Source organism: Lepisosteus platostomus, chromosome 4, assembly GCF_059453375.1.
Source record: "Lepisosteus platostomus isolate fLepPlt1 chromosome 4, fLepPlt1.hap1, whole genome shotgun sequence".
In the NCBI taxonomy this organism is placed as follows: domain Eukaryota; kingdom Metazoa; phylum Chordata; class Actinopteri; order Semionotiformes; family Lepisosteidae; genus Lepisosteus; species Lepisosteus platostomus.
The window spans coordinates 50,562,932-50,587,001 of record NC_142614.1 but is presented as its reverse complement, the minus strand read 5'-3'; the positions used below and the strand labels follow the sequence as shown (position 1 = coordinate 50,587,001).

At 35.7% G+C, this 24,070-nt stretch overlaps 1 protein-coding gene across 2 annotated transcripts in view; it reads right to left on the bottom strand.

Moving 5' to 3' along the window:
* The window catches only part of ghra (growth hormone receptor a), an 80,652-nt gene that overhangs the window by 43,830 nt on the left and 12,752 nt on the right, over positions 1-24,070 (bottom strand). Inside the window, exons 1-2 of one of the 2 annotated variants that reach the window (XM_088629780.1) lie at positions 16,621-17,100; positions 1,583-1,675 (exon numbers count right to left, since the gene is read on the bottom strand). In XM_088629780.1, coding sequence (XP_088485906.1) covers positions 1,583-1,664 — 82 coding nt within the window. In that variant the 5' untranslated portion in view covers positions 1,665-1,675; positions 16,621-17,100. Of the gene's footprint in view, positions 1-1,582; positions 1,676-16,620; positions 17,101-24,070 lie in introns of those variants that run through there. The other variant, XM_088629779.1, reaches the window with a different exon arrangement.

Below are 24,070 nucleotides of genomic sequence, written 5' to 3'. Positions count from 1 at the left end.
CCTTCAGACTGCTGCTAGCCTGGACACTTCCTTCCACTACTTTGAAACAAGAGGCCATTTTACCTAACTGAACTTCCCACCCGATCATCCATAAGGAAGGTTGACATTTTTACTAAATTGTGCACTTTGAAAAGAAAGCACTTAACATAACCATTTTCTACACAAGGTAATCTGTACAATTTTGTAAATCACTCAGTATTCGGAACATGTAATTTATTTTTTCCTAGTGCAGATAAATTAGCATTCTGAATGATTCACATTTTCCATTTTCATTATTTAAAGATATCAGTGAGCAATTTCTTTATTTTTTACTTGATGTATTTCCTCTGATGAAGTACTCTCCTGAGTGGACAGAACTAGCAGTCACGCAAGGGTATGGAGAAACACATGACACGTTTTAATATTATGGATGAAACAACTTGTAGTTGTGCCATTATTTTGTTTTTGTTTTTTTTCCCAAATCTGGTTTGTTTTCCAGCATTATAAAATGCGAGCACTCAACTTAAAGAACACCCAGTCATTTCTGGCACTGAAGTGCTGTATGTTCAAATACTGAACCAACCTACCATCAACCTTAAATCTCAATCCCTTACAGGGTCTAGTGTGGGGAGTAACCATGTATACATACACCTGTACTGACACACAATGAAAACGCAATAGTAGAAGTTCTTTATCAATAGCTCATCAAGCACACAAATAATGTTATGTGCATTTGAAATAGAAGATTGCATTTTTGTTCTGAACAGATTTTTAAAAAGATTTTTAGTTATTTTAGAACAATATCAAAACACGTGAAGTGGAGGCTACAACATAAAAAGTAGAAAAATAAGAGGAGAAAAGGGACCATAGTCATGACAGTTCAACAAAACAAATACAGTATAAACAAATACACTAACACAGAACAGCGTGGTCATGCTCTCTGCAAGACCATCTTCTGTAACCAAGTCTGATTTTGAGTCACCACAAACTCCATGCAAAATTTATTTTTTGTCTGTAGGTCAAAGCTGCCAGGAAAAGATAGGCCCAAAGAAAGACAGTAACCAAAGGAGCTGCCATTCAGCAGAAGGAGTCTGGGGTTCACTGTGAGTTACTGCAATTTCATCTGAGACAAATCCAAACAAAAGGACACTCCCAAAACAGAATTCATTAAGTACTCTTAGTGCAGGATCCCTGAGAAGTTTGGAAGCAATCTTCATCTGGAACCATTGTTATGGTGTTATGTACATGATGTTTGCAAGTTTAAAACTGATAAAATTTGATTCTGCATGCTTGAACACAATATTTTTTTTAATTCAGAGAGAAAACATACAAACTCCATCCAAACAGCAGCTCAGGAATCGAACCCAGGGCCACAGCACCGTGTGACAGCAATACTAAATCACTCCAACCATATATCTAAAAACCCTAATATTATTTCAGAACAATTTGTTCTTTCTATATATGAGATTCATAAAGAAATATCATATCCTGTCACCTGCCAACCAAGTTGTATTTTAGAAACGATTACTTTTTAAAGAAAACAGAAAATTGAAAAGAGATTAAGATCTACATTTTAATAAACACAAAAAAACCTTAACAGTACCTTCTGATGTCACTGGAATCTCTTCTGCTAACAAAGCTCCGATTCCACAAACAAAGCAGAAGATAAACAGTCTCATAGTCATGATGACAGCTCCTGCAACAAAGAGAAAGATTGAGGCATGTCAGAGCTATTTTAACTATTTACATGCATTTTAGGGCTTTTTTAACATCCATGATATTCAAGCTTGTCATGGTGTGTACTTTTATACACACATTTACTCCAGTCACAGTGTCTAATCATGTTATTCTGGTGGCTCATTATAAGCATAAGCACTAGGATCCTGTCCCTGATGTTATTTCTAAAAAATATGCTTATTTTTTCTCATCTTTAAATTCACCGCCTGATCAATGAACCTTAAAAAGGAGTTTTTAATCTGAAATCATGAGACCCAATATTATACTGTAAGACATAGACAGACAGAGGCTACTCAACGACTTCTATGGCTTGTTAAGGTCATTTTGAGCAATTTAATTAATTCAGCATGTTTGAATACTTAAGCAATCTTTTTGTTTCATATTATCCATTTTTGCTTTGAAAATGTTGAGCAGGTTGTGCATATAACAAGTATTAATTTCTACGTCAAAACATCATGGCTGCAAGGTTTGAAGAAACAAAATGTGAATACTGTGGCAGTGTCTGAATACTTTGCAAAGCACTGTATGATGAGCATTTAAATAGCTAGTTTTTTGTTCTCAAGTATTACTAAACATATCATTAATTCATATTCAATGTGCAAGTGAGGGAAGTCTCTCGTACAGTGCATTGTTCCACTGTCTGCACCACAGACCATTTCTTCCACCACAAAACAAGGTTCTGTGGTAAAATGATGCACGACATGGTGGCCTAGATTTCACTATGGCTCACCTCCTGTTTTGTTAAGCGATAATAAAAATTATGTGCATTTATTAACCCAGGCTAAGTTTTTGCAGAATTGTTATAGCTTCTCACTCTCTCTGTAAAGCATCCACACTCACTCATACATACTAGGCTGGGCCACATAACCACTGCTTAGTCCTATAAAAGAATACAATCCTTTTGTGAATGCAGACAGCCTTTGTCTTCTGCTTTGGGGTTTATAATCTCTTTAAGCAAAAACCATGCACAACACAATTCTTGTCTACTGGTGATAACCTACTAAGGAATTTTGATAAACTGCCAAGTGATTTTGGACTTTAGACTGGGCATTTCCATTTATATTTTAACAATTATATAAACTTCCAAATAACTTAACGCCATTAAATTTAAGATCTCAATCACTCGTGCTGCCATGTGGCTTTTAATTAATGTCTTTTGGAACTGCTAGGGATGTCTCCATAATGTGGAAAGGTCAGCCACTGTATACAGACTGTATTTCCTATATGGTTAGAGTGGGAGCTGGATCTTCATTTCATGGAATCATTTGCAAGACAAAGGTTACACTTCCGTTCTAGTCTGTTCTGTCTTAAACGTAACAGAACATGTTTGGGAAACAGCACATAAAAAGATCAGAAAACACCTAGGATTTGATCTTTCACGACCTGGCCGCACTGACTGAAAAACTGAACTAAATTATCTGTTTTCTAAGCAACAAAGACACCCTTAATACTAAGTCTGGCAAAAGCTTTAGCTTCGTGGCCTCAGTTTGCCGTAAACGCAGTAACAGCATATGTTATATTGGGAATAGTGGGTCCTAAAATTAGATAAAGAATCCTGGCCTTTGAACTTTATGAAGCTTCATATCACAAATCTTTCAAGGAACGTTTACCTACATCTTACGTATGAAATAGCTTTGTGTTTGCTGCTTAGAATGGAGTTTTAAAAATGGTTAGGAAGTTCTCGTCTAGAAGAAGAAATGTTTTGTGAATAATTACAGTATTTCCCAACCCATTTTGAATTACAGCATGAAAAGCAATACATTTTTTAGAATAATTTCAGATAAAAGTCAAATTTACATCACTATTACTATTCATAACATTGACATTGTATTCGAGATACACTGTATAGACAATTCACACTTACTGCATCTATGAAGGTGTTTCAAAAAAGGGGAAAAAAAGCAATGAATAAAACATTTAATAATAACATCTATTTTACACTTGGCTGTGACAGGCAGTCAGCTTCATCACTGTCAGAGAGGATGCAGCTGTCGGTCTTTACGACTGTGGTATCTGGCAGCTGCGATCCTCTCTACAAAAACGTGTGCTCCCTTTCAGCAGGTGCAAGGTAGCCGGGAAAAGGCAGAGAGTGGGAGTATGTGGGGGCAGCCGTAAGAGAGAGAATACTGTAAGAAAATAAAAACACACTAAAGTGCCAGTTTCTTTTTTAATACAAGAACCCTCTCTGCCATCTTCTTTAACGCCCTGTAGCAAGCACATACATAATCTCAAGGTATTTTACATTAAAACAATTCATCATAAAAGCAAGAAATTAAGAATAATTTAAGCATTACTGTGGCTTTCATGTCTGTACATGGGCTAAGAGATCATTCCAAAGTCTCGGAACAACTGACCTGAAAGCTTACTCTCCAAGCACTCAGGTTCTTTTTGGCTACCGGAAGCCCAGAGTCCAACACATTTTTTTTTATAGGTGTAACTATACAGGTTTTCTTGTAGGTTTGTAGGTAGTTCAAAGTTCAATGATGTAGTATGGCTGCAAACCATGCAAACCTTTCAAGGCAAGCCACAGTATTTTGAATTGTATCCTGAAATTTACACCTGAAATCCCAGTGCAGGTAAGCTAAATTGGACGATCTACAGTATTATCATGCATTTTAGTTTTGGAGAAAATCCAAGTAGTTGAGTCCTGAAAATACTTAACTTGTTAAGAACATGCTTGGATACACAAGTAAGCACTGTTTTACAATGATTAGGATGGACAAAAAGCAACAGATCTGAGCCACATCTGATTGCTAACTCATTTTTGGAGAGATGTGTATGATTGTGCACAATGTTATTAAGCTGAAAATAGATCTTCCCAACACTGAAAATGAGTTTTGAATGCTAGACTCAGGTCAAACATTCCTGACCTGATTATTTAACACTGTTTTCAGGACTAAAATGTAGAGCTGACACAACTGTAGAGTTGATTAGGAGAGGCAATCAACATATAGTTCAGAAATACTGTAGAAACAAATCAAAACATATCATATTAAAAATATATTTTTTTAATCACTTAGAACTCAGATAGTCCTCAGTTGAAAATGAAATCTGATTACGTACCTATGAAAAGCCTGAAACAATGTTAACTATATTAAAGATATTGCGTGAAGACAAGAACATTAATAGGCATGTCAGTGTCCCTTCATCTATGTTTAAGCTGAAGGAGTGTTTATTATAAAAATCTGTACTAAATTAGGTGAGAAAGAACTTAATTGTTAACTCTGCATGTGACAACATGGCAACTTACAGTATTTTACAAACTTCACAATTTTTAAGCTTAATTCAAAATGTGTACAATTTTTCTATAACATCAATTAATGTATTTTCTTACCGTGATTTAACAACTGGTCTGAGAAACTGGGATTGCAGTTCCCCTGTAACAACATGTATGGGTAGCTTGTTTAATAGTCCCGCAACCATCTGAGTAAGGAAGTGCTTTCTGGTCTCATTCTTAATTGGACTTCTACATAGTGTCCTGTAGTTCACTGATTTCACAGAGCTTCACTTTTCATTCTCATGACGTTCACTGGGTTGGACTATATCAATGCCCCTGAGTGTTTATGTCAAGTCCCCTTGCATTCTTCTTGGTCAAGACTAGAAAGTTCCTTCATCCTGTCAGTGTAAGATATTCCCTTAAACCACTAAAAATAATATTTTTATGTAAAGTACGTACATACAGTATATACAACTCTCAGACATGTTTTGTGTAAAAATGTGGACAAACATGACTTAATTTATACTTAAAGGCTGTACTTCTAATCTTTCACATATAAGTGATTTATATAAACTGAAATGGATTTGAGTAATTTGGTGTATAACTGTCCACAGATCACATTTTACAACACCTATTTAATAAGACTATTAAATATATAACATCTGCAGGTAAACCACTCCACATTCTGAAATTAAAATGATTATATTTAAAATATTATTTTGAAAACAGACAAACCTGATAGTATTTCTACGTTAAGGAACAGGAATCAAATTAATGTATTTTTCCAACAGGCCAAGCTCAATCAAAAGTTATTAATGTTTTCTCCCATATGAGCACTACTTGAAAAACATATTAGAACGTTTAACTAAAAAAGGGTGTACCTAGGGATTTCTACAGGAATTTATATGTGTTCTAAGATTCTGAAAAAAATAAGTTTGCATAATGTGTAAAGATGAAAGATTAAGCACCTAATTGAGATTTCAGTTTTATCTCAGTCACAAAAAACAATGTTTCTTCACTTAGTTTAAAGGTTCTTTTCCCATCTGCTGTAAACCTGACTGTAGGAGAGCAAGCTGTGTTAATAAAGATGAAGTGAAGATGGCTCCAGAGCTATTGCAACACTGGACTGGGATTTGGGAAGGATCTAGTGTCAGTGAGGGAGAAGCACATTAGTTCAAGGAATCTTAAGCAGTCCTCGCAATGTGGAATGAGGCAAAGAGATCCCTCCCTCCCGACAAAAATGGTTCAACCCGCAATCGGCTCCACTCCTCCCAGCCTTTCAAGAAAGTCTGTTTTGAATTTGGAGTGAAGGGACATTGACCCACACCAGTGGGAATTGGCTGTAACCTCTTAACATCCGCCCAATTGGTCACAACCCACAGTTTATGTTTCCTATTAAAAAATAATCATGATTGCACAACCAGCTCCTTATGTACAGTTCTGTTTTCTTATTTTGTTTTTCAGCTGCACTCTGACAGAGCTATTGCAAAAGGTAATCCTCTGATAATTTTTAGTTCTTACAACACACATGTAATAAAATATAACTGTTTTCGGAATGCAAGAAAAGTTTTTTTAAGAGGTACAAAATTTCACTTGCCTTTACCATTCCACATTTGACAGTTTTAAAATATGTTTTGCTCTTGTCCGTCTGTGAACTAAACGTTTAAATCTTTCAAAAATTTAAATGGAAATCAAAAATAAATTAATTTCTTTTTTCATTTTTATTAGCTGTATCTTGCTAGGTTTACACATTTAACAATTACAAAAATTGCCAAGAAGTGTTAAATAAATAATAATAGTCTTACAAAGTGTCCAGTTGCTAAATCACAATATACTATATTTACAAGTGAAAGACCACTGTCACAAGGAAAAGAAAGAGTTAATTTGTGTCCACATTACATTAAATATTTGACCCACCCACAAACTACAAAACCCACACTTAAAACACAGGCTTATAGTTTGTCTGCTTGTTCCTACAAAAACCAACACCAGGTTCTGGCCTTTTAATTTGCAACTGAAAGGCAGATCGAAGTTATTATTTAGCCTTTTTTCTTTCCACAATCACATGGTCCTGTCTGTTTAAAGCATGAGAAACAGTACAGAGAGTAAGACATTGTCTTGGTTTAATTGGCTATTTGAGCAGAAAAACTTCAGTGTACAACTGTAAAACTCCTGTATATCTATAGCCTAGCAGTAACACCTGTTAAATCTACAAACAGAAAACATCAATAACTTTGAGAGTAGTGCTGAAGAACACCACCACTGTATTAAGCACAACAAAGGTCCTTCGGTTAAGTTTCTGATAACCAATATCCTTTATAGCTCTGAGAAAATGGACAAGCATGATTTGTTTAGCAAAAAAACAAAGTGCCTTCCAGGTTTATTTACACTCCACATGATGAAATAGAAACAAAATCCACCACATAACAGATATTTAACAGGTTAAGTGTCCTGCTGAAAAATGAAAAACAATAATTCTATAATATGAATATGAGTGTACCGACTACCATCATATTTGTTATAAACAATTAATTTAAGTCCAGAATACACAAAGGCTGAATGTATTCACACCCTTGTAGTTAACACATTGTAAATCCTCTTCTAGCAGTGGGTTATAGTGACAAGATGCCTCTCTAGTCCTGTGGAGTGATATGAGGTTCTGGCTCATCTGAGGGGGTTGGCCACTGCTTCATTCCTCCACACAGAATTGCTCTATGTACTGCACACCTTTGGGTTTCTATTTTTGTGAACCGATTTCTCGAGTTTGAACCACAAATCTCCAGTTGGGCTGAGGTCCAAAAATTGAGACAGAAAGTCAAGAGCATTTACTTTGTGTGCAGTTAACCACTTATTTGTCGTTTTGGATGAGTGCCCTGCTGCAATGTCCATTTTCTGCCAAGCTTGAGCTTCTTGGCGGCCAGAACCAGGTGTCAGTTCATAATGTCCTTGTACTGGACATTGTTGGGATTCATGATTCCTCCTAGATTAATAAGGGCTGCATTACCTACAGATGCAAAGCAACCTCAAAACATAATAGGCCCTACGCCATATTTCACAGTGGGGCCAGAGCTTCACTTTTATTCCAAACATATTACTAATTAACATGTGCAAAAGCTACGTCTTCATTTCATCTCACCATAACATACAGGTGCAATTGTCATTGATATGTAGTTTAGCCACTTTGAGTCACCTCATGTTGTGCTTTGCCTTCATAAGAGGGCTCTCCTTGAGACGTAGCCATGAATGCCACATTAATCCAGGCAGAGTGGTAGTTTTTGACACTTTGTATCCTGAATGGTAGTTAATGTTGAAGATATCCTTTGGATTTACCATTGTCGTCCAAACCACCTGTCTTACAGCCCTCTGTGGCAAGAAGCACTTGAGTTCTCTTCCTGGCAGGATTGTTACCCGATGCCTTAATTTTCTAAACAACTGACACTAGTGAAAGGTGGTAGATTCTACTTTTTGTGGATTATCCCCAATTTAGAGGAGGTCAATGCCTATTTGCCTGCAGTCTTCAGCGAGTTCTCTGACCTTAACAATGATGATGCAATCTGCTACTGAAACAGGACATTTTCAGAGGCCTCTCAATTATTCATGACAAATATGACTTTGCTCTGTGCAAGAGAATTACAGGGTAAGATTTTTAGAATTGTTTTGAGCAAGACACAATATCCAAACTGTAACTCATTCTGTAATATTGTATCTTTTATTTCCGATTTAATTGGAGTTATGAATAGTGTACATCTGGAGTGGGCTGCAGCTCATATAATCCGACACAGGTTTTAAATTGTAGAATTTTTTTCTAAATTGTTTATTATGGAGATCTAAATTCTATACAAGAATGAGCTTTTGGTGTAATATAACACTGCTTTAAATCTAATACTAAAACAGTTTATAACTTTAATAAGCCTAAAAATGCTCTTAAATGCTTGTGGTTTTTACTTTTTTGTAAAACAGTACGTTCTGTTGACTGTACTGTAGTGGATGAATTTTAAAAACTATTGCTCACACAGGGTTAGAATGTCAAACAATCATTTAAGATCTACTCTCAGCCAAAAAAGCTTATTTTCTGCCACAAAGACCTCTAAACGGAAAGTACTGATGTAATATATTCATCTTCCAGATGTTTCAGGATCCAGCTATATCACCCAAATGGTAATTAGTGTTAGATCTTCAGAATAGGCACTGCAAATCCAATTAAGTAAAATGACAACTACAGTACATGTTACAACATACATCTTTTTGCAAATTAAGTTAGTTAGATTGAATACAGGTCTCAGCAGTGTGATATGTTGTTTTTAGAATACAGTATATTTCAGCTTTTTTTGCCAGACTGCAATAAAACAGTACATTAATTTTTAATTTGTTTATCACAAGCTACACAGTTTAAGATCACTACAAATAAAAAATAATACTTTAGTATCTCTGGGCATCACATTCAAATAATCTAGAAAAACATTTAATATAATTTTTCTTGTCCTATTGATCACAAGTTAGAAATACCAAAACAATGCATCTTTTTTCAAAAAAGGTCAATAGCAATTCTTGCTTATTATGTAATAGTCCTGAAGGCATCAAATGTAGAAGCCAGCTAGGAAGAGTTTTTTGTTCTCATTTTTAGTACAGTATTAAATAAAACTTTACTCAAACTAAAACATTAGAAAAACAATAATCATTCAAATTTACTGATCCTCATTAAGAACCCAGAACCCCACCAAGAAGCTAATGCACTTCAACGTATCTCTGAGTTTTTTTTAGATGACATCTAAAACATGCACAAAATGTTAAGTAGCATGCAACAAGTACATGTTTGGGTTTCAATGTTCATTGGCTTCTATTTTCACATCTTATATTTAAAATATTTCACATTTTATTAATCATGTATTAATTCAAATGTTCAGGTACGTTTTGGTTTTAATTAGCACAAAACTGTATGAAAATGCTAATTTAAGAGTAATGAATGACTGGAAAGGTTTATTTTATTATTCTTATATATTTATATACATCTTAAATATTTGACTAAAAAATTCAATTTTTTATGCAATACACAATTGGTGCAATGATAGAAATGAATTAGCATTCATGCCAACTAACAACTTCCATCATCAGGCCACGTGCCAACAGAGGAAAGATAGAGATCGAGGGTGATGAAAGCTATCTGTTGGGTTACTGTCAGTAAATATATTGATGACGAAGGCAGTTACAGGCTTCCTAGAAAGTCAACTGACCTACTAGTATAATTTTACATCATGAACTGGTGTAACATCTTAATGTTTCTCAGCTGCCTTCATTCACCCTATGAGGTGTGTGTTATTACTTTGGCAATATAAATATATATCTTTATTACTTCAATTATAAAAAAAAATCTAAGTTTTTTTTTTTTACATTTCATATTTGTTTCAGATTAGACTATCAGAAAGCTTACAAATGAGAGGATGCCAATCTTGCTGATTTAATTGCTATCGCCTCATTGGTCCAAGGATATCGTACAGAGTTTCCTGGAGGATCCTAGATAATCAGCATGGGAGGGCAGCTTGTTTCAGACCCTCATAAAAGAGTTAATGTACTGAATCTAACAAGTTAATCAATTAATATATTAAATCATCTAGGACAGACAGGGCAGCGTTATTTTTAATTTTACAATCTAGCCTGATTCACATTAAGGGTTCATGAATGAAACACCTTTCATCCACAAATTATGAATTAATTACAACAATGCAGGGTACAGAATATACACTTGTTATTGAACATATCAGTAGGATATGTTGAGGAATGGATTTTATTTATTTTTGTATTAGTAACAAACCATGTGTAACACTGTCTATGGGGCATCTTCCCCATAGCAGGCAGTGGCTAGTAATTCACTTCACCTGCTAGGGAGTACAAATTAACATCAATCAGAGGGGAGACAGGTATAGAAACTGGCTACGACCACTCGCAGACTCTGCATTGTCTTAGAAACTACAATTCCCACAGAACCCACTGGGGCGACTTCCTGAAGGTGTCCCGAGTCCCTGTGCTGCCTGCCCATCTTGATGTCCTGCCGATCCCTCCCAGCGCTGGCAGTGTCATTGTTGGGGGGTCTGTTACCACCAGCACGTGCACAGAAGAAATTCACCTGCCATCCCTTATCTGAATTTGTTTTTAAAAATGAGAAAAGTCCATGGAAGGGTCTGCAGAGCTAGGACAGGAGTACTACAGCAGGTAGCAGGGATCTCACTTCACTCCCAGTCTCATACAACTTACATTCTCTTGCTTAAAACTTTAACATATATTACATTTAAACACAATGTAACATAATATTTTCTACTATTACAGTTACATTACACTTAACAATGACACTTTTAACCTAATGTCTTAACACATTTATCTAAGGGATATTTCTCCCTGGTCCCCCCCCCCCCCCCCAGCTCCTGTATACACTTTTTGAAACCTTTGAAACAAACACGTGAACCTTAAATAATGAAAAAATAACATTGCTAAACATTAAAGTACATTTAAAAACCCGTATTAACTCAGGTTTATTGGTCTTGCCTAAAAAAAATATTCAAATGACAGGAGTAGTGCAGCTGGTTGCGGGGACCAAACTGCCAGCCTGCGTGAGGTCAATACTGACTCCTGTGCCACCACCTCATCACCTGGTTATACCTGCATCATGGCATTTTATAAAATGTAAGGAAATTTCAATTTTCAACTAAGTGCTGCAGCTCAGATGTACAGTATCTCTAGTGTCTATATAATGCCTGCAGTGCCAAAGTTCATCATAGAGATAACATATCTGAGCTCTTAGTAAATGACGATAACATGGAACATTCAGGTGTACAGAAACTTCCAGTATGTTTAAGATAATAACAATAATAGAACTAAAAAAAATAAGGTTAAACAGATGTCAAAGGAGTCAAAGACAAACAAGGTTACTTGAAACCAGGTATTGTTACTGAATTATTTTGATACTTAGGCTCCCCAATTCCTACATATAATTTACAGCCTAAACAAATTAGTCAGTAATTAAGGGAGCCGTAGATCGAACGATTCCTGTTTAAACAAAGTTATAGAAGAGTTCCCACGGCCAGACAAGAGGTAAACCCATTCACCACACATCACACAAGGTTAACTCTCCTTCATTGCGACATCTAACCTCATGTCTTTGTACTTGACCTTCTTATCCATCTATTAGACCACAAGCCACTAAAACTTCTGCCTGCCTTCTGCTGAAAAATACAGCTATTAGTCTTGCATACAGCTGAAGGCCTCTCAGGGATAAAGTATATTTCATTTTGATTATCTTAGAAGTTAAAAACGAACTTGAGCTTTTAAAACAACATTCAGTTTAGCTGGGAGACAACTTAGTAAACATTTACTTCTGAAAGTCTAAATGGTGCTTTTGCACTAATTTCAGTTGCCCTCCTGTTTTATTAACAACTCTTTTCATGTTTTTAATTTGATGACAAAAAAGTCATTTCCTACCTTAGTTTTCAGATCAGGGTGCAATTGCATTTGTCAACATTTAAAAGACGCACCAATACTAACATTAGAAGCAGGCATTTAATAAATTAACTAAATCAGAAAACTTTAAATAGAATGCTTTACTTTAAGGCCCAAGATAGGTTAAAACTATAAGGCTTAACTTATTTTTATCGCAGTTAAAAGGTGAGGGAAGTGATACTCCAAGATATTGTGCAATTTTTTTAAGTTTCTTATTAGAACCATAAAATGACTTCATTTTTATTTTGGATAGCTCACAGCATCTTGAACAAACACGAGGGATTCAAAAAGGCCAAAAACAGGTCCTCAGATTGTTAACAACTCAATACGCAGATGTGCCAAGATATTTTTCAAAGCATAAAGCAGGAACACAAGCTTAGCAGAGAGAGAGCTATGTGTGTGCACTTAACCTTTACAGTTACAGCTTGTTATCATAGTCAGTACTATACCACCTAATGCAGTCTCATTACAGGTATGAAATGTATAATGTATATACTATACTCATACTATACTTATGAAAGCGTAATGTAAGCTCTCTCCCACTGCTCAACAAAGCCTGTCTTTATAGTTTGGTTGATATTACATGTATTCTATTCATATTAATGCTGAAGAAGTGCCAGCAGTGTCTTGTTCATTGTCAACCATAAGTCAAGGACACCTGACACATTCCCTAACAAGCTGGTAACACTTGGAGTGTTGTCAAAGCTAAGCTTCTGGCTTTATACAAGTATGGGTCTGAGCCACACTCTACACAGTATTGCCGTTTTAATAGGTCCTTAATAGGTTATTAGTTAAACATCTCTAAACCTGACCGCAGAGAATCAATTATAGCCTCAGTGAATTTCTTTCACTCAGAACACACAAAATAAATAAAACAGCTATATCTAAAACTGGAAATGAAATGACCCATGATGAACTCAATGAGTTCTTGATGCTTCTCACCCTGATACTACTGTCTTGCAGTCACTGTAATGTATTCCCCGTTGGAAACTGCTTGGAGCAGCGTAGCTAATTTTTAAATGCGATCAGGAGGTCGCGCAAAACAAAACGCCAAGGTGCCTTGTGAAGTGGAGCACCCCCACTTCAGATACCACTTTAAAGAGATTCCTGATTATTTGCCACTTTGAATGCATTTTCTACTGTGAGAAATCAATTGACATGGGAGAAAGGTGAAACAATCGTTCATTAAAGGTTTTGATAACAATTGGACAAGTAACTTTTGCAGATTTGAAATGTAAATCTTCCATATGTTTTTCAAAACAGAATAACTTCAAGAATGGGATTTCTTTGCACTATATACAATTATAGGAAGCGGGTTAAGCTAAATGCTTATAAAGACACACCTAGAGATTGAAAGTACAATATTCTATTTCATGATTCATGGTTCTTTAAGCCAGACAATTGGTGGCACAGCCATAAATAAAGCTGATCTTTATTACACTATCAAAACCAGATGAATGTACTTTTTATTAGTAAACTGCATTTCAGTTTTCTAGCACCTAGATGTTGATATAGCTTCTTTCAAGCTACTTATTAAACTATCATCCCATTATAGTACTTTTATTATCTCAATTAGCTGTTTAATTACTACAACTTACATAAATATAGATTTACAGCATGTACTTCACATCAACATCATACATCCGCTATACTCAGTAGTAACACAAAGCAGTAATAAATTAAAGTGATCTTCAATAACAAGGTTACATCGTGTCAACAGCATAGTTTTGCTTTAATTAATGAGATGAAAAATACTCAAATCCAAAAGTGAGTGCACTAACATAATTGAGATGCCTAGATAAAACAGTGTAAATAAGAAAAAAGAAAAGACAGTTTGGAGCATATAAATGTCAATGATAGCACAGTGAAAGAAAGCAATCATTGTGTGCTATTTTTCAGTGTTAAATTTAATCACTTGTCAATTACACAGTTATTGTCATTCCCATTCTTTTTTCATGGGCTGATGGTGATGTGAAAACATTCCCATAAGAAGAAATGCTTCTGTTCATATCCACAGAATTATTAACTGACAAATATTGCTTAGCGTTTCTTGTTAAGTTGGGAAGTAGATTTTCAGGATCATTGCAAAAATCATCCAAACACATTTCACCGCCCTTTTCTTTTGCACAGTGTTTTGGTCCACTTTAGATTTGCATTCATTAAGAAAACCTGGAATAAAATGTTATGGGAGGGTATCTTTATCCAAATCGCGTACTTGTTTTGAGCTGAATATTCTGACAGCCTTGGCTAATTGAAATGTGTTTTTGGGTTGAGATAAACAATCTGTTTTTCCAACAATTTCACAGAGGTTCGCACCAAAGGTATTAAGACAAAGTATATTTATTGTGCATCAGCTGTGCCAAAGCTTGGCATGTATCAATTCCTTTATTATATGTTTCTTGGATTCTACGACTCTCCAACCACTGGATTAAATCAAGCAGAGTCTTGCCATGTGTTGCAATCCGAGAGAACTGAGTTTCCAAACCTCGTAAATCCTTCAGCAATGTTTTTAGCTCCATTATCCCCACTGTGTTTGGTGAAATGTCCATTTCCACAAAGACTGAGTAAACGCTAATGCATTTAGAATGGTATTCTGAACATGACTGAAGATGCAGTTTTATGGGAGAGGTCTTTCTTTACATCCCTCAGATGGTCCTTAGAACCATATCAGGAAATCATCTGACCATATATTAAGTGCAAGCACTGCTATATAAGAATTACATCTGAATTACACTGAAGTGGTAACAAACCTTAAAGAATGTCACTATATGCCTTGATCGTGTAAATGGCATTATCTGTGATAAATCCACTCATATTTATAAATTCCACTTGTTCAAGTATTTAATGGTGCCCTGTGCCATTGAGGAGTAATTCACAGAACGCAGGTAACCTGTGAGATTAACTGCTAGTGCATTACAATTACTTGATTGCATGTTGGAAAACAAGTAAACTATGAAACACACAGTAACACACAGAAGCACAGCAGTCATTGCTTACATTTGTAGATTCAAACTACAGAAACACATTCATTCTGTTTTTTGTACAAATTTGCAGTCTATGGTAAATACTACTTTATCAGATGATTTGCTGTCAAAATTTCCCCACTCACTATTATATTTCTGTTGAGAAATGTATCTTGGAATGGCTATAATTTTCAATAGTGCACATTAAAACTGCGCTAAATTGTCAATGAAGGCATGCTAGCATTCCAAGATTTCACTTCCCTTTTGCCTTTGCCTTTTCACATAGAACCTCTCTCTTACCAGTGTCAATTTCAGCCTTTTATTTGGTGTTTTTGTGATTTTTAAATGCTGGTCTATTGTTACCTCTTGTAAACAACACATTACACATTTAGCAAAATACATTGCTTCCATTGGTTAGCAACACATCAGTGCCGCCTGCTGTACTCATTCCCTCAATTAAATGCTTTTTGCTATACATCCATTTTTAATTTTCTTGGCGGGTCTTTTAATTGCATCAATTTATTGATTACACCAATACGCTCTTCATAATTAGTTTCTAATTACATAATAAATAAATGTTTCTATGCTAAAGATCGCTGAGATGATGGTGTCTGTATGGAAGCTTGGAAGATAAATTACTGAACTACAGGTGAGAAGCCTGTTCAAGAAAAACCCCAGGGTCTAGCTTTAGCATGGAGAGCGCAGGGGTAGGCGTTGCTATGGGTACTAAGGTTGCACAGAGTGTCCAGAGAGAACAACAGCACACAGGCTGCAGAGGTTCTCTTGAATTTCTCATTTTGACACACAGAGGCATAAAGAGGGTGTACAGGGATGCATGGAGCAACAGAGGTATACAGAAAGTGCCAAAGAGCACAGAAGCATGAAACCATATGGATTCTTGGAGTATACTGGAAGTATGCAGAAATACCTGGAAGACCAGGGTACACAGAGTGCACAGGCAGAGCAGCAGATAGCAGAAAACAGCAGTGGAGATTGCTGATGCAAAACTGGTCACTTAAGAGACCTGGAAGAGCCTAGTCTATCTCCTCCTTATTTTGTCTGCCATCTGTTTCTTTGCTTTTCACCTGAAAGAGAAAAGTTAGGAAGGAAGAATGAACTGCAGTAAGGACAGCCAAGAGCAGACAGACAAAACAAAAGAGAGTATGCAAGCTCACCCTTAGAATTTTTTTTTTAGAAGAACTGAAGGTTTATTTTTATTCACAGTGGAATACTAACGTTGAAGGTAATGATGCTGAAGGAACTGGACGAGCTGACAAATCAAGAAAGCAATCAAGATACCAAGAGGCCCAGAAGTGACACATAATCCAGTCCTAACCAATGTGGCAGTCTTTTTTTGCCAGAGAACAAGGTGAAGAAAGAAGATACCTTTTACATATCCCAGTAGTAATAAACCAATACAGGGGAAATGGTACAAACCAAACCCATATCTGATGAAAAGAGGGTTGCTTTAAAGAGGTTTGAAAATAAAAATATTAGTTGGCGACTAATATTCAAAATGAAAGGGTAGGTATTATCTCACAGCGTCTTTTTGGTTTGGTTTTGCTTCTACAAAGACCCCACAAAGCTGCACACATTATAGAGTTTACACCTAACAGGACTTCATATACTGTAAGCTTCACAGAGATCCTCCTTATCTACTGCTTTAACATCTGTGGCTCCCCATTTGTGCCGATGTTTAACAGAGCAGGTCTCTCTCCAGAGGTCTCAGATCACAGCCGCAGACAGTCTGTGCCTGTTAATCTGCACACACTTGGGGTGGAGCACTCCACTTTAACTGCTGATTGGCTGAAGTGCTTCACAGCTCCTCTGGCACAGAGCTCTTCAAGAGGAACACTGCCTGATAATGCAACTGGGAATCGATGCCTGGTAAATATCAGCTGCTCTATTCTACTGACCTCAAAAACTGCACCCTGGCACAGGTTCCTCTTAAAAACAAAGCTGTTAAGACTTTCTTATTATTCTCATAATCCAAGAACTCTAACCTATTTCTTAATAGAAAATATCTAAACAAGATTAGCAATATTTTATTCTCTGGCTACCGTTTTTTAAATTTAAATGTATGTTATAAAATAAAAATAGAGTCCTAATTGGGTACAGTATTGGTATCAATTTATGTACCAACTGACCTACAGTAGCTGTGCAGAGTCTTTATAGGCGTTGAGCTAGTGGTCACTTGCTCATATCACAATTTTAATAGACTCTTCCACAATTTTAGTCTCACAATTCTTGTGTCCTTCAATGAGTTCTGAATAGGAAACTAAACTTAAAGTATTCTACCAACTTTATAAGTTAAAAATATCTCCAAAGCAAACATGATCACGATACACAGTATGATACCAATATTCTACATTATAAGCTATTGTATTGTACCACTGCTATGACTTTGAAATACTGAGCAACAGAGACAACCTGTTCATTAAAGCAAATTTAACTCATTATCCTTCACCTTAAGATTTAGTCTTTCGGGGTACCTCTATGGGATGGCTTGCAACCAGTAGGAGGTGAAGGAAGAGTGACTATGTTTGTGGGGAGACATATATGTTTATTTATATTTTGATATAATTGCTCATTTACAAAATGTTAAAATAAAAAAGAAAATCACAAAAAGACCAGCTGGAAATCACCTAAACAGTGAACACAAGCATGCAGAGTGTATATCAAAGAAAGCAGTGTCGATATAAAAAGCACTGGAAAAACCAATGAATAACAAACACTGGAAAAACAATATGAGTAATGTGAATATTGCACAAGAACAAAAGAATGGTGACAAACAAGAGGAAACAATTTGGTTCAACTTGGTTACTACTAGCTTCATGATCTAAGTATTGCCTTTATTCAGTTTGTTAATGATTTCATGAGCCAACGTCAAACAGGTTCTTGTATATCTGATAATGACAATGTTCCAGAGTGACTTAGTCAATGACTTTGAGGAGTGGATGTTTTCTCTGTCTCTAGTCCCATGTTTCATATACAGTACTAGTGTACTCTAGTGTAGCCATGAATTTACCCCCAATTAGTTTTAAGTACAATTTACCTCATTTTCTTTTTTCATTTAAAAAACATAAACCTTTCCTTTAGTCTCTACCTGTCTGGTATTGAAGGATACTTTAGTATTGATCATATTGCTCTCACAATGTCCCAGTGCTTCTCTTACTTCTGCCAATGTCACTCGATTTTGAGCACTTGAAGAGATCAGTTTAATGCACCTTTAATACTCTGACAAGCTGGGCAAGCAGGCAGCTATTATCTAAAATTTCAATTTCAATTTCATCTTTTATACTCTCAGTTTCATTAAAAATTAAAATCACACAATTTCATGTATATTATGATCTCGTCCTTGCTACATGCAGATCTGACTGCATTGTTTACTGAAACATCATCACGACTCACGACATCACGTGCTATCTTGTAGCACACCTTCATTACTAGATCTTTCAAGTTTTAATCCATAAAGATTCAGAAGCCCTCATACTTTTACAGAAGCATATTGGTATTTACATCATTCTGCCAGTTTATGACATATAAACAGACATAACTGCAATATCACTACATATAATATAAATGTTTTGATATAATCTGCTACCCTGCAATGTCTGGTTGTTTGCTTGCCCATGAACCTTTTACTAATATTAAATTAATCCCTGTCATACTCTGTAAGCCATGTTTCTATGAAGCCCATGATATTATAGCTGCCTGCTAATGATGTTGTTCCTAAATCCAGTATCTTGTTTTTGATATGCCTAGCAATGAGGTATGGGTCTCTAAGGACTTGGCTGTTTGAGGTCTCAATTTCCCTTATTGTGTTTTCCCTGCTTATTCTTGCACAGCATTTCCCTTCACCAGCCAGGCCTATACCCTTTAAGTCAAAATGTTTTCTTCCAAGCCTGTCTGAATTAGTTTATTTTCACCTGGACCATTTCTGATAAAGCTGGGAACAACATGAGCATGTGAGCTGTACACATTGTGTATTTTATTTTTACTTCTGTACTTTTAAGTATGTTCTTTCTGTTCTACAGATAAAGATATGTTTCTGCTTCCCCACTCTCTTGGTTATGTAATTCTTAATCAACTCACACACATGCTTGCCCAAAGCACATGACCCCTCTCGATCCAGAAGCAGACTGTCCTACTTGTAAAGGTCCTATTTATTTTAAAAGGGATCCCAGTACTCCCTCAAACCTAAACCCCTCTTCTCTACACACATAACATTGTCTAAGCCTCTCACAGCTAAATCCCTTATTATCACTAACCTCTTTCCATACACATCACATGGAGTGCGTGAAAAAGGAGGTCATTTAACCAAAATTAAGATAATTTATTTGGGGAACCTGCATCCAGTTTGGTGTTCAGTAACTGGAACCTACTACATTGGAACCACTCTTCACATTCTTCATTGTTTAGATAATGGGTGCATGATTTTTCCTACTACTGCCTTACAGTGAATCAAATAAATATACGGTTATTAAGGTTTCAGTAAGTCCATCCGTCCATCCATCCATTTTCTAAATAGTTTATCCAGTACAGAGTTGCCAGGGAGCTGGAGCCTATCACAGTGAGCAACAGCCGCAAGGCAGATACACACTGGACAAGAAACCAGTCCATTGCCTGACACACACAAACACAAACATGCACACACTCACACCAGGGTCAATTTTCCCAAAAGCCAATTAACCTACCAGTATATCTTTGGTCTGTGGGAGGAAACCAGATAACTGAGGAACCCTAAGTGAACAGGGGAGGAAAATATTCCACACCGATAGTACCCCAGGAATACAACCCAGGTCCCCAGTGCTGCAAGACAGCATTACTAAGCACTGCACTCTTTGAGTTAATTTAAAATAAAACATCTAATAATAAATACAAAACAGTGGTGTACATGGAGTAAAACAAGTTTTATTTTTCAAATTGTGCTGAAGTAGAGTATTCCTTGTTTACCTTTGGTCCTACTGCTCACTGGCAACACCTCCACGGGCTTAACAATACCATAGAAAAGGTGTGTTTGGCTCTTATTACTGCTGCCAAAAGAACGCCACCACACCCCTGTCCCTGGCACCAGTGGGCCTGTCCCCATGTGGAGGTTGCTCAAGCTGATGTTCACATCTTTGGTGCAACAGAAGGAATCCTGTGACATTGGGAGACAACTGAAGAAAAGATACAGCCTTTTTTTATCGTGCCCCCATCCTCTACTTACTGAGTTGCTTTTGTAGAATCTTTGGGAATGGCCAACTGGGATAGGGTGCGTTCTGGAAGAAAACGACTGACTGCAGAAGCAGGGAAAAGGGTTCATGGGGGAGGGGTTTGTTATCATTTCCATGTTTGTTTTTTTGGTTGTTCTGATTGCAAATTGAAAAGAGGCGATTACAAAAAAAAACAGCTATATTAAATATATATTTTTTGAGACTGTGACCAATTAAAAAAAAGAAAAACAAAAGACTAAAAAAGAAAAACAAAATACAAACAAAAATTAATTTGTTATGCCACAAAGAAAAAGGAAAATATTGTAAAAAAGTCCTACAAAAACCAATCCCTCTGCTATATCACTCCCAATAGTTTGGAAGCTACAGCATACCAAACTTGCTTAAGGTAGAACTTATTTCTATCCTCCAATTCTACCCACCTCTTCATATTGACTTTTTTCATTTAGTTACCACTAAAATTGAGAGCAACTTATATTGAATTGAATAAATTGGGCAATAATCATAGTATCAAATACGCTGGAGCAATGGTGCTTTTGCCCCAGTAATTCTTATTCCAGAAAGGTATTACCCCCCACTAAATTAAACATAAGCACTGTATGTGCATGGAGTATATTATTTTATTTGAGTCGTATTAACATCATAATTTTAGCAAAGGAACCATTAGAAAAAATCTTAAATGCACTTTACCTAATTGCCAATTTTCAACTTATCTACAAGATATACTTTTTTGGTATTCAGCATTCAGTTATACAGTATTTGTACTAACGCCAAGTTTCATGGAAGATACTTTCATAAAATGTTCAACAGTGCTCAAATGTGTTTTAAATTTTTAAACAAATCACTTTGGTTTTATGTCTGTGGTCATTGAAGATCATAAACGGAAAGGAAATACCAATTTTCTCAAGGTCATTAAAAGAACGAAAACTGGCAAACGTAAACATTGTTAAAGTTTTGCTTGAGTAAAAACAAGTCACAGTGAATAGAAACACAAATACTATAAATAAATTGAATACTTAATTCTGAGCATTTGTAGGACACTTGATAAATTACTTTGTCTATTTGCAACTTATTAGGATACAAACTAGAAATCTGAAAATCCCAGTTTCACAATATTCCTAAATCAGATATCTAAATTTCTAAAGTCAAATAATTGTGAATAAAAAAAAAGATTTCAAAAACATTTATCGAGTAAGCTGCCATCTACTCAAGTGTCACATAATGCAGCTTTTTCAACATATAATATAATGCAGTGTATACTGTATACTGTATACTTGCTATTAGAGCTACAACCAGCAGAGAAACAGTGTATAAAATCTTGGTAAGCAAGCCAAATGGCTGGCTCTGGTACACATCTGTAAAGTGAGCTCTACATGGAAAATGCAAAGTGCGCAAAATTCCAGTCTTGATTCCAGCTTCTATGCAGGGCATAATATTATACTTATGTGCAAGACCACATTCAGCATTTTCCAATAAGCAGTCTTAAACCAGGTTTGGCTGGTTCAAATGTAGTACAATTTTATTTTTCATAATCACGCTGAGGCAGAATATCACTTTGTATCATGAGAAAAAACATTCTAAACTTTCACAACATTGTTTTACTGAAACTATATAAATATTTCAATTTTTAATGTGAGTAGTCTTAAGAAATATAAAGACAATTAAAAAAGACTTATTTCAATGAGATTTAATTTAATTGATGTAAATAAAAGACATAGACCTTGCTAGTTCATTGCTCCAGCAGGTTCATTGCTCTGTACCTTCTAGTTGCAAAGAAAATGTGTACATGTTCCTCTTGTACATTTGTACATGTTCCTCTCACACATTTAACATTTCCAATGTTTATTTGCTCATGTACAATGTACTGTGCAGTCGTATTTACGGTGATATTACAGCAATTATCAAGATATATCAAGAAATATGAAAAGAAAACTGAGATTCTCAGATCCATAATTTAATTAAAACATAAAGATGTAATTCTAATACATAGAAATATGGCTAATCCTATGCATGAATAAACTCTATGTCAAAGAAATAGAAATACCCATGTACGTTCTTACTACTGTAAGCAGATTATATAGAACCTTAGAGAATAATTTTCATTTGTCTCTTTGATTTGTCAAATGAAAAAGTTGTTTGACCTTGACTGAACTGAAGACATTTGCAATCCTCACTAATTTCAGTAAAAAAATGTATCCCCTTTAGATCTGTTTTTAATGTATCAGTATCGTATTTTTATAGGTTAGAAAATTAACTTACTGCTACTTACTGTGCCACAAGATACTGTTTTGTAACAATATTAGCATTCCATTACTTCATCTCAATTGCTGCTTGGCCCTTTTGGCAGTTATACAGATTAGCAGTGAAAAACAAACTTAACTACAGTGTTTGTAAGGTCATAGACATATGCTAAGAAAGATTTGCAAGCAGCTGGTAGAAACTTAATCTGTGGAAAACCTACATTTTGTCAAAAGATGTCCTAATGATTCTGTTCTACGACATGAATGAGAATATTCCTTTTTGAAGCAGTGCTTCTGAATTAAAAGGACATAAACATCCACTTTCCATTAGCTAAAGTTGATAAAACACATCATCCAACTGTAAAACCAAGTAACATTCTGACAGAAGCACTCCATCAGGCCTTCAAAGGTATTCTCTGAGGATCATACAATGCTAACCGACCTGTCACTGCCACATAGTTTAATTATTTGGAATACATCATAAGAGACAGTGTGAGTGCTTATGTTATGAAACAACCACTATTATCAGTTCATGAGGAATAGCAACAACAAACAATTAAATATATTGAAAATATTTACTGACAAGGATGCCTGGACCCCTGGCACAGTGAGGACTGAGCCAAGGACTAGCTTCAAAGATGGAGACGGAAGAAGGTACAGTATACACAAGACAAATACAAAGGAAAAAAGGCTTACATATAGTATTTATAGTTTTTCTATAAGAAGATTACCTCAGGAATGATTGGGATTTGAGGTGAAAGTGAACTGGCTGCTGTCATTTCCTCTGAATGCTCATTGTAAACTCCATTTATTATACATTATTCGTTTGTCTTATTAAGAGTCTAAAGTTTTCCTGAAGGGGATTTGATTATCCAATCAACAATATAATTACCTTGTGGAAGTGATGCAACACAGCAATAGTTCAAAGTATCCTCTGCTTGAGTTGAAGGCCTTGAGTGAGTTTACCCAATAGGAGAGTTCAAGATTTACAGTTTCCTAAGGTAGATATCCATATAGGAGCTAGCAGTCACTGGCCATAAAACTCCCAGTGTATTCTTTGATTCAGCTTAAGGGACTGACATAGCCACCAATGGAGAAGTCAAACATCTGAGAGCTGTCAGATTGCCACAAATGAGCAACTACAAAGTGACCAAAATTAGCATTTCTTGGTTAGCAGTGCTCCAACGGTTACATTTAATAAAAGACGAGCATATAATTGTATATTGTATA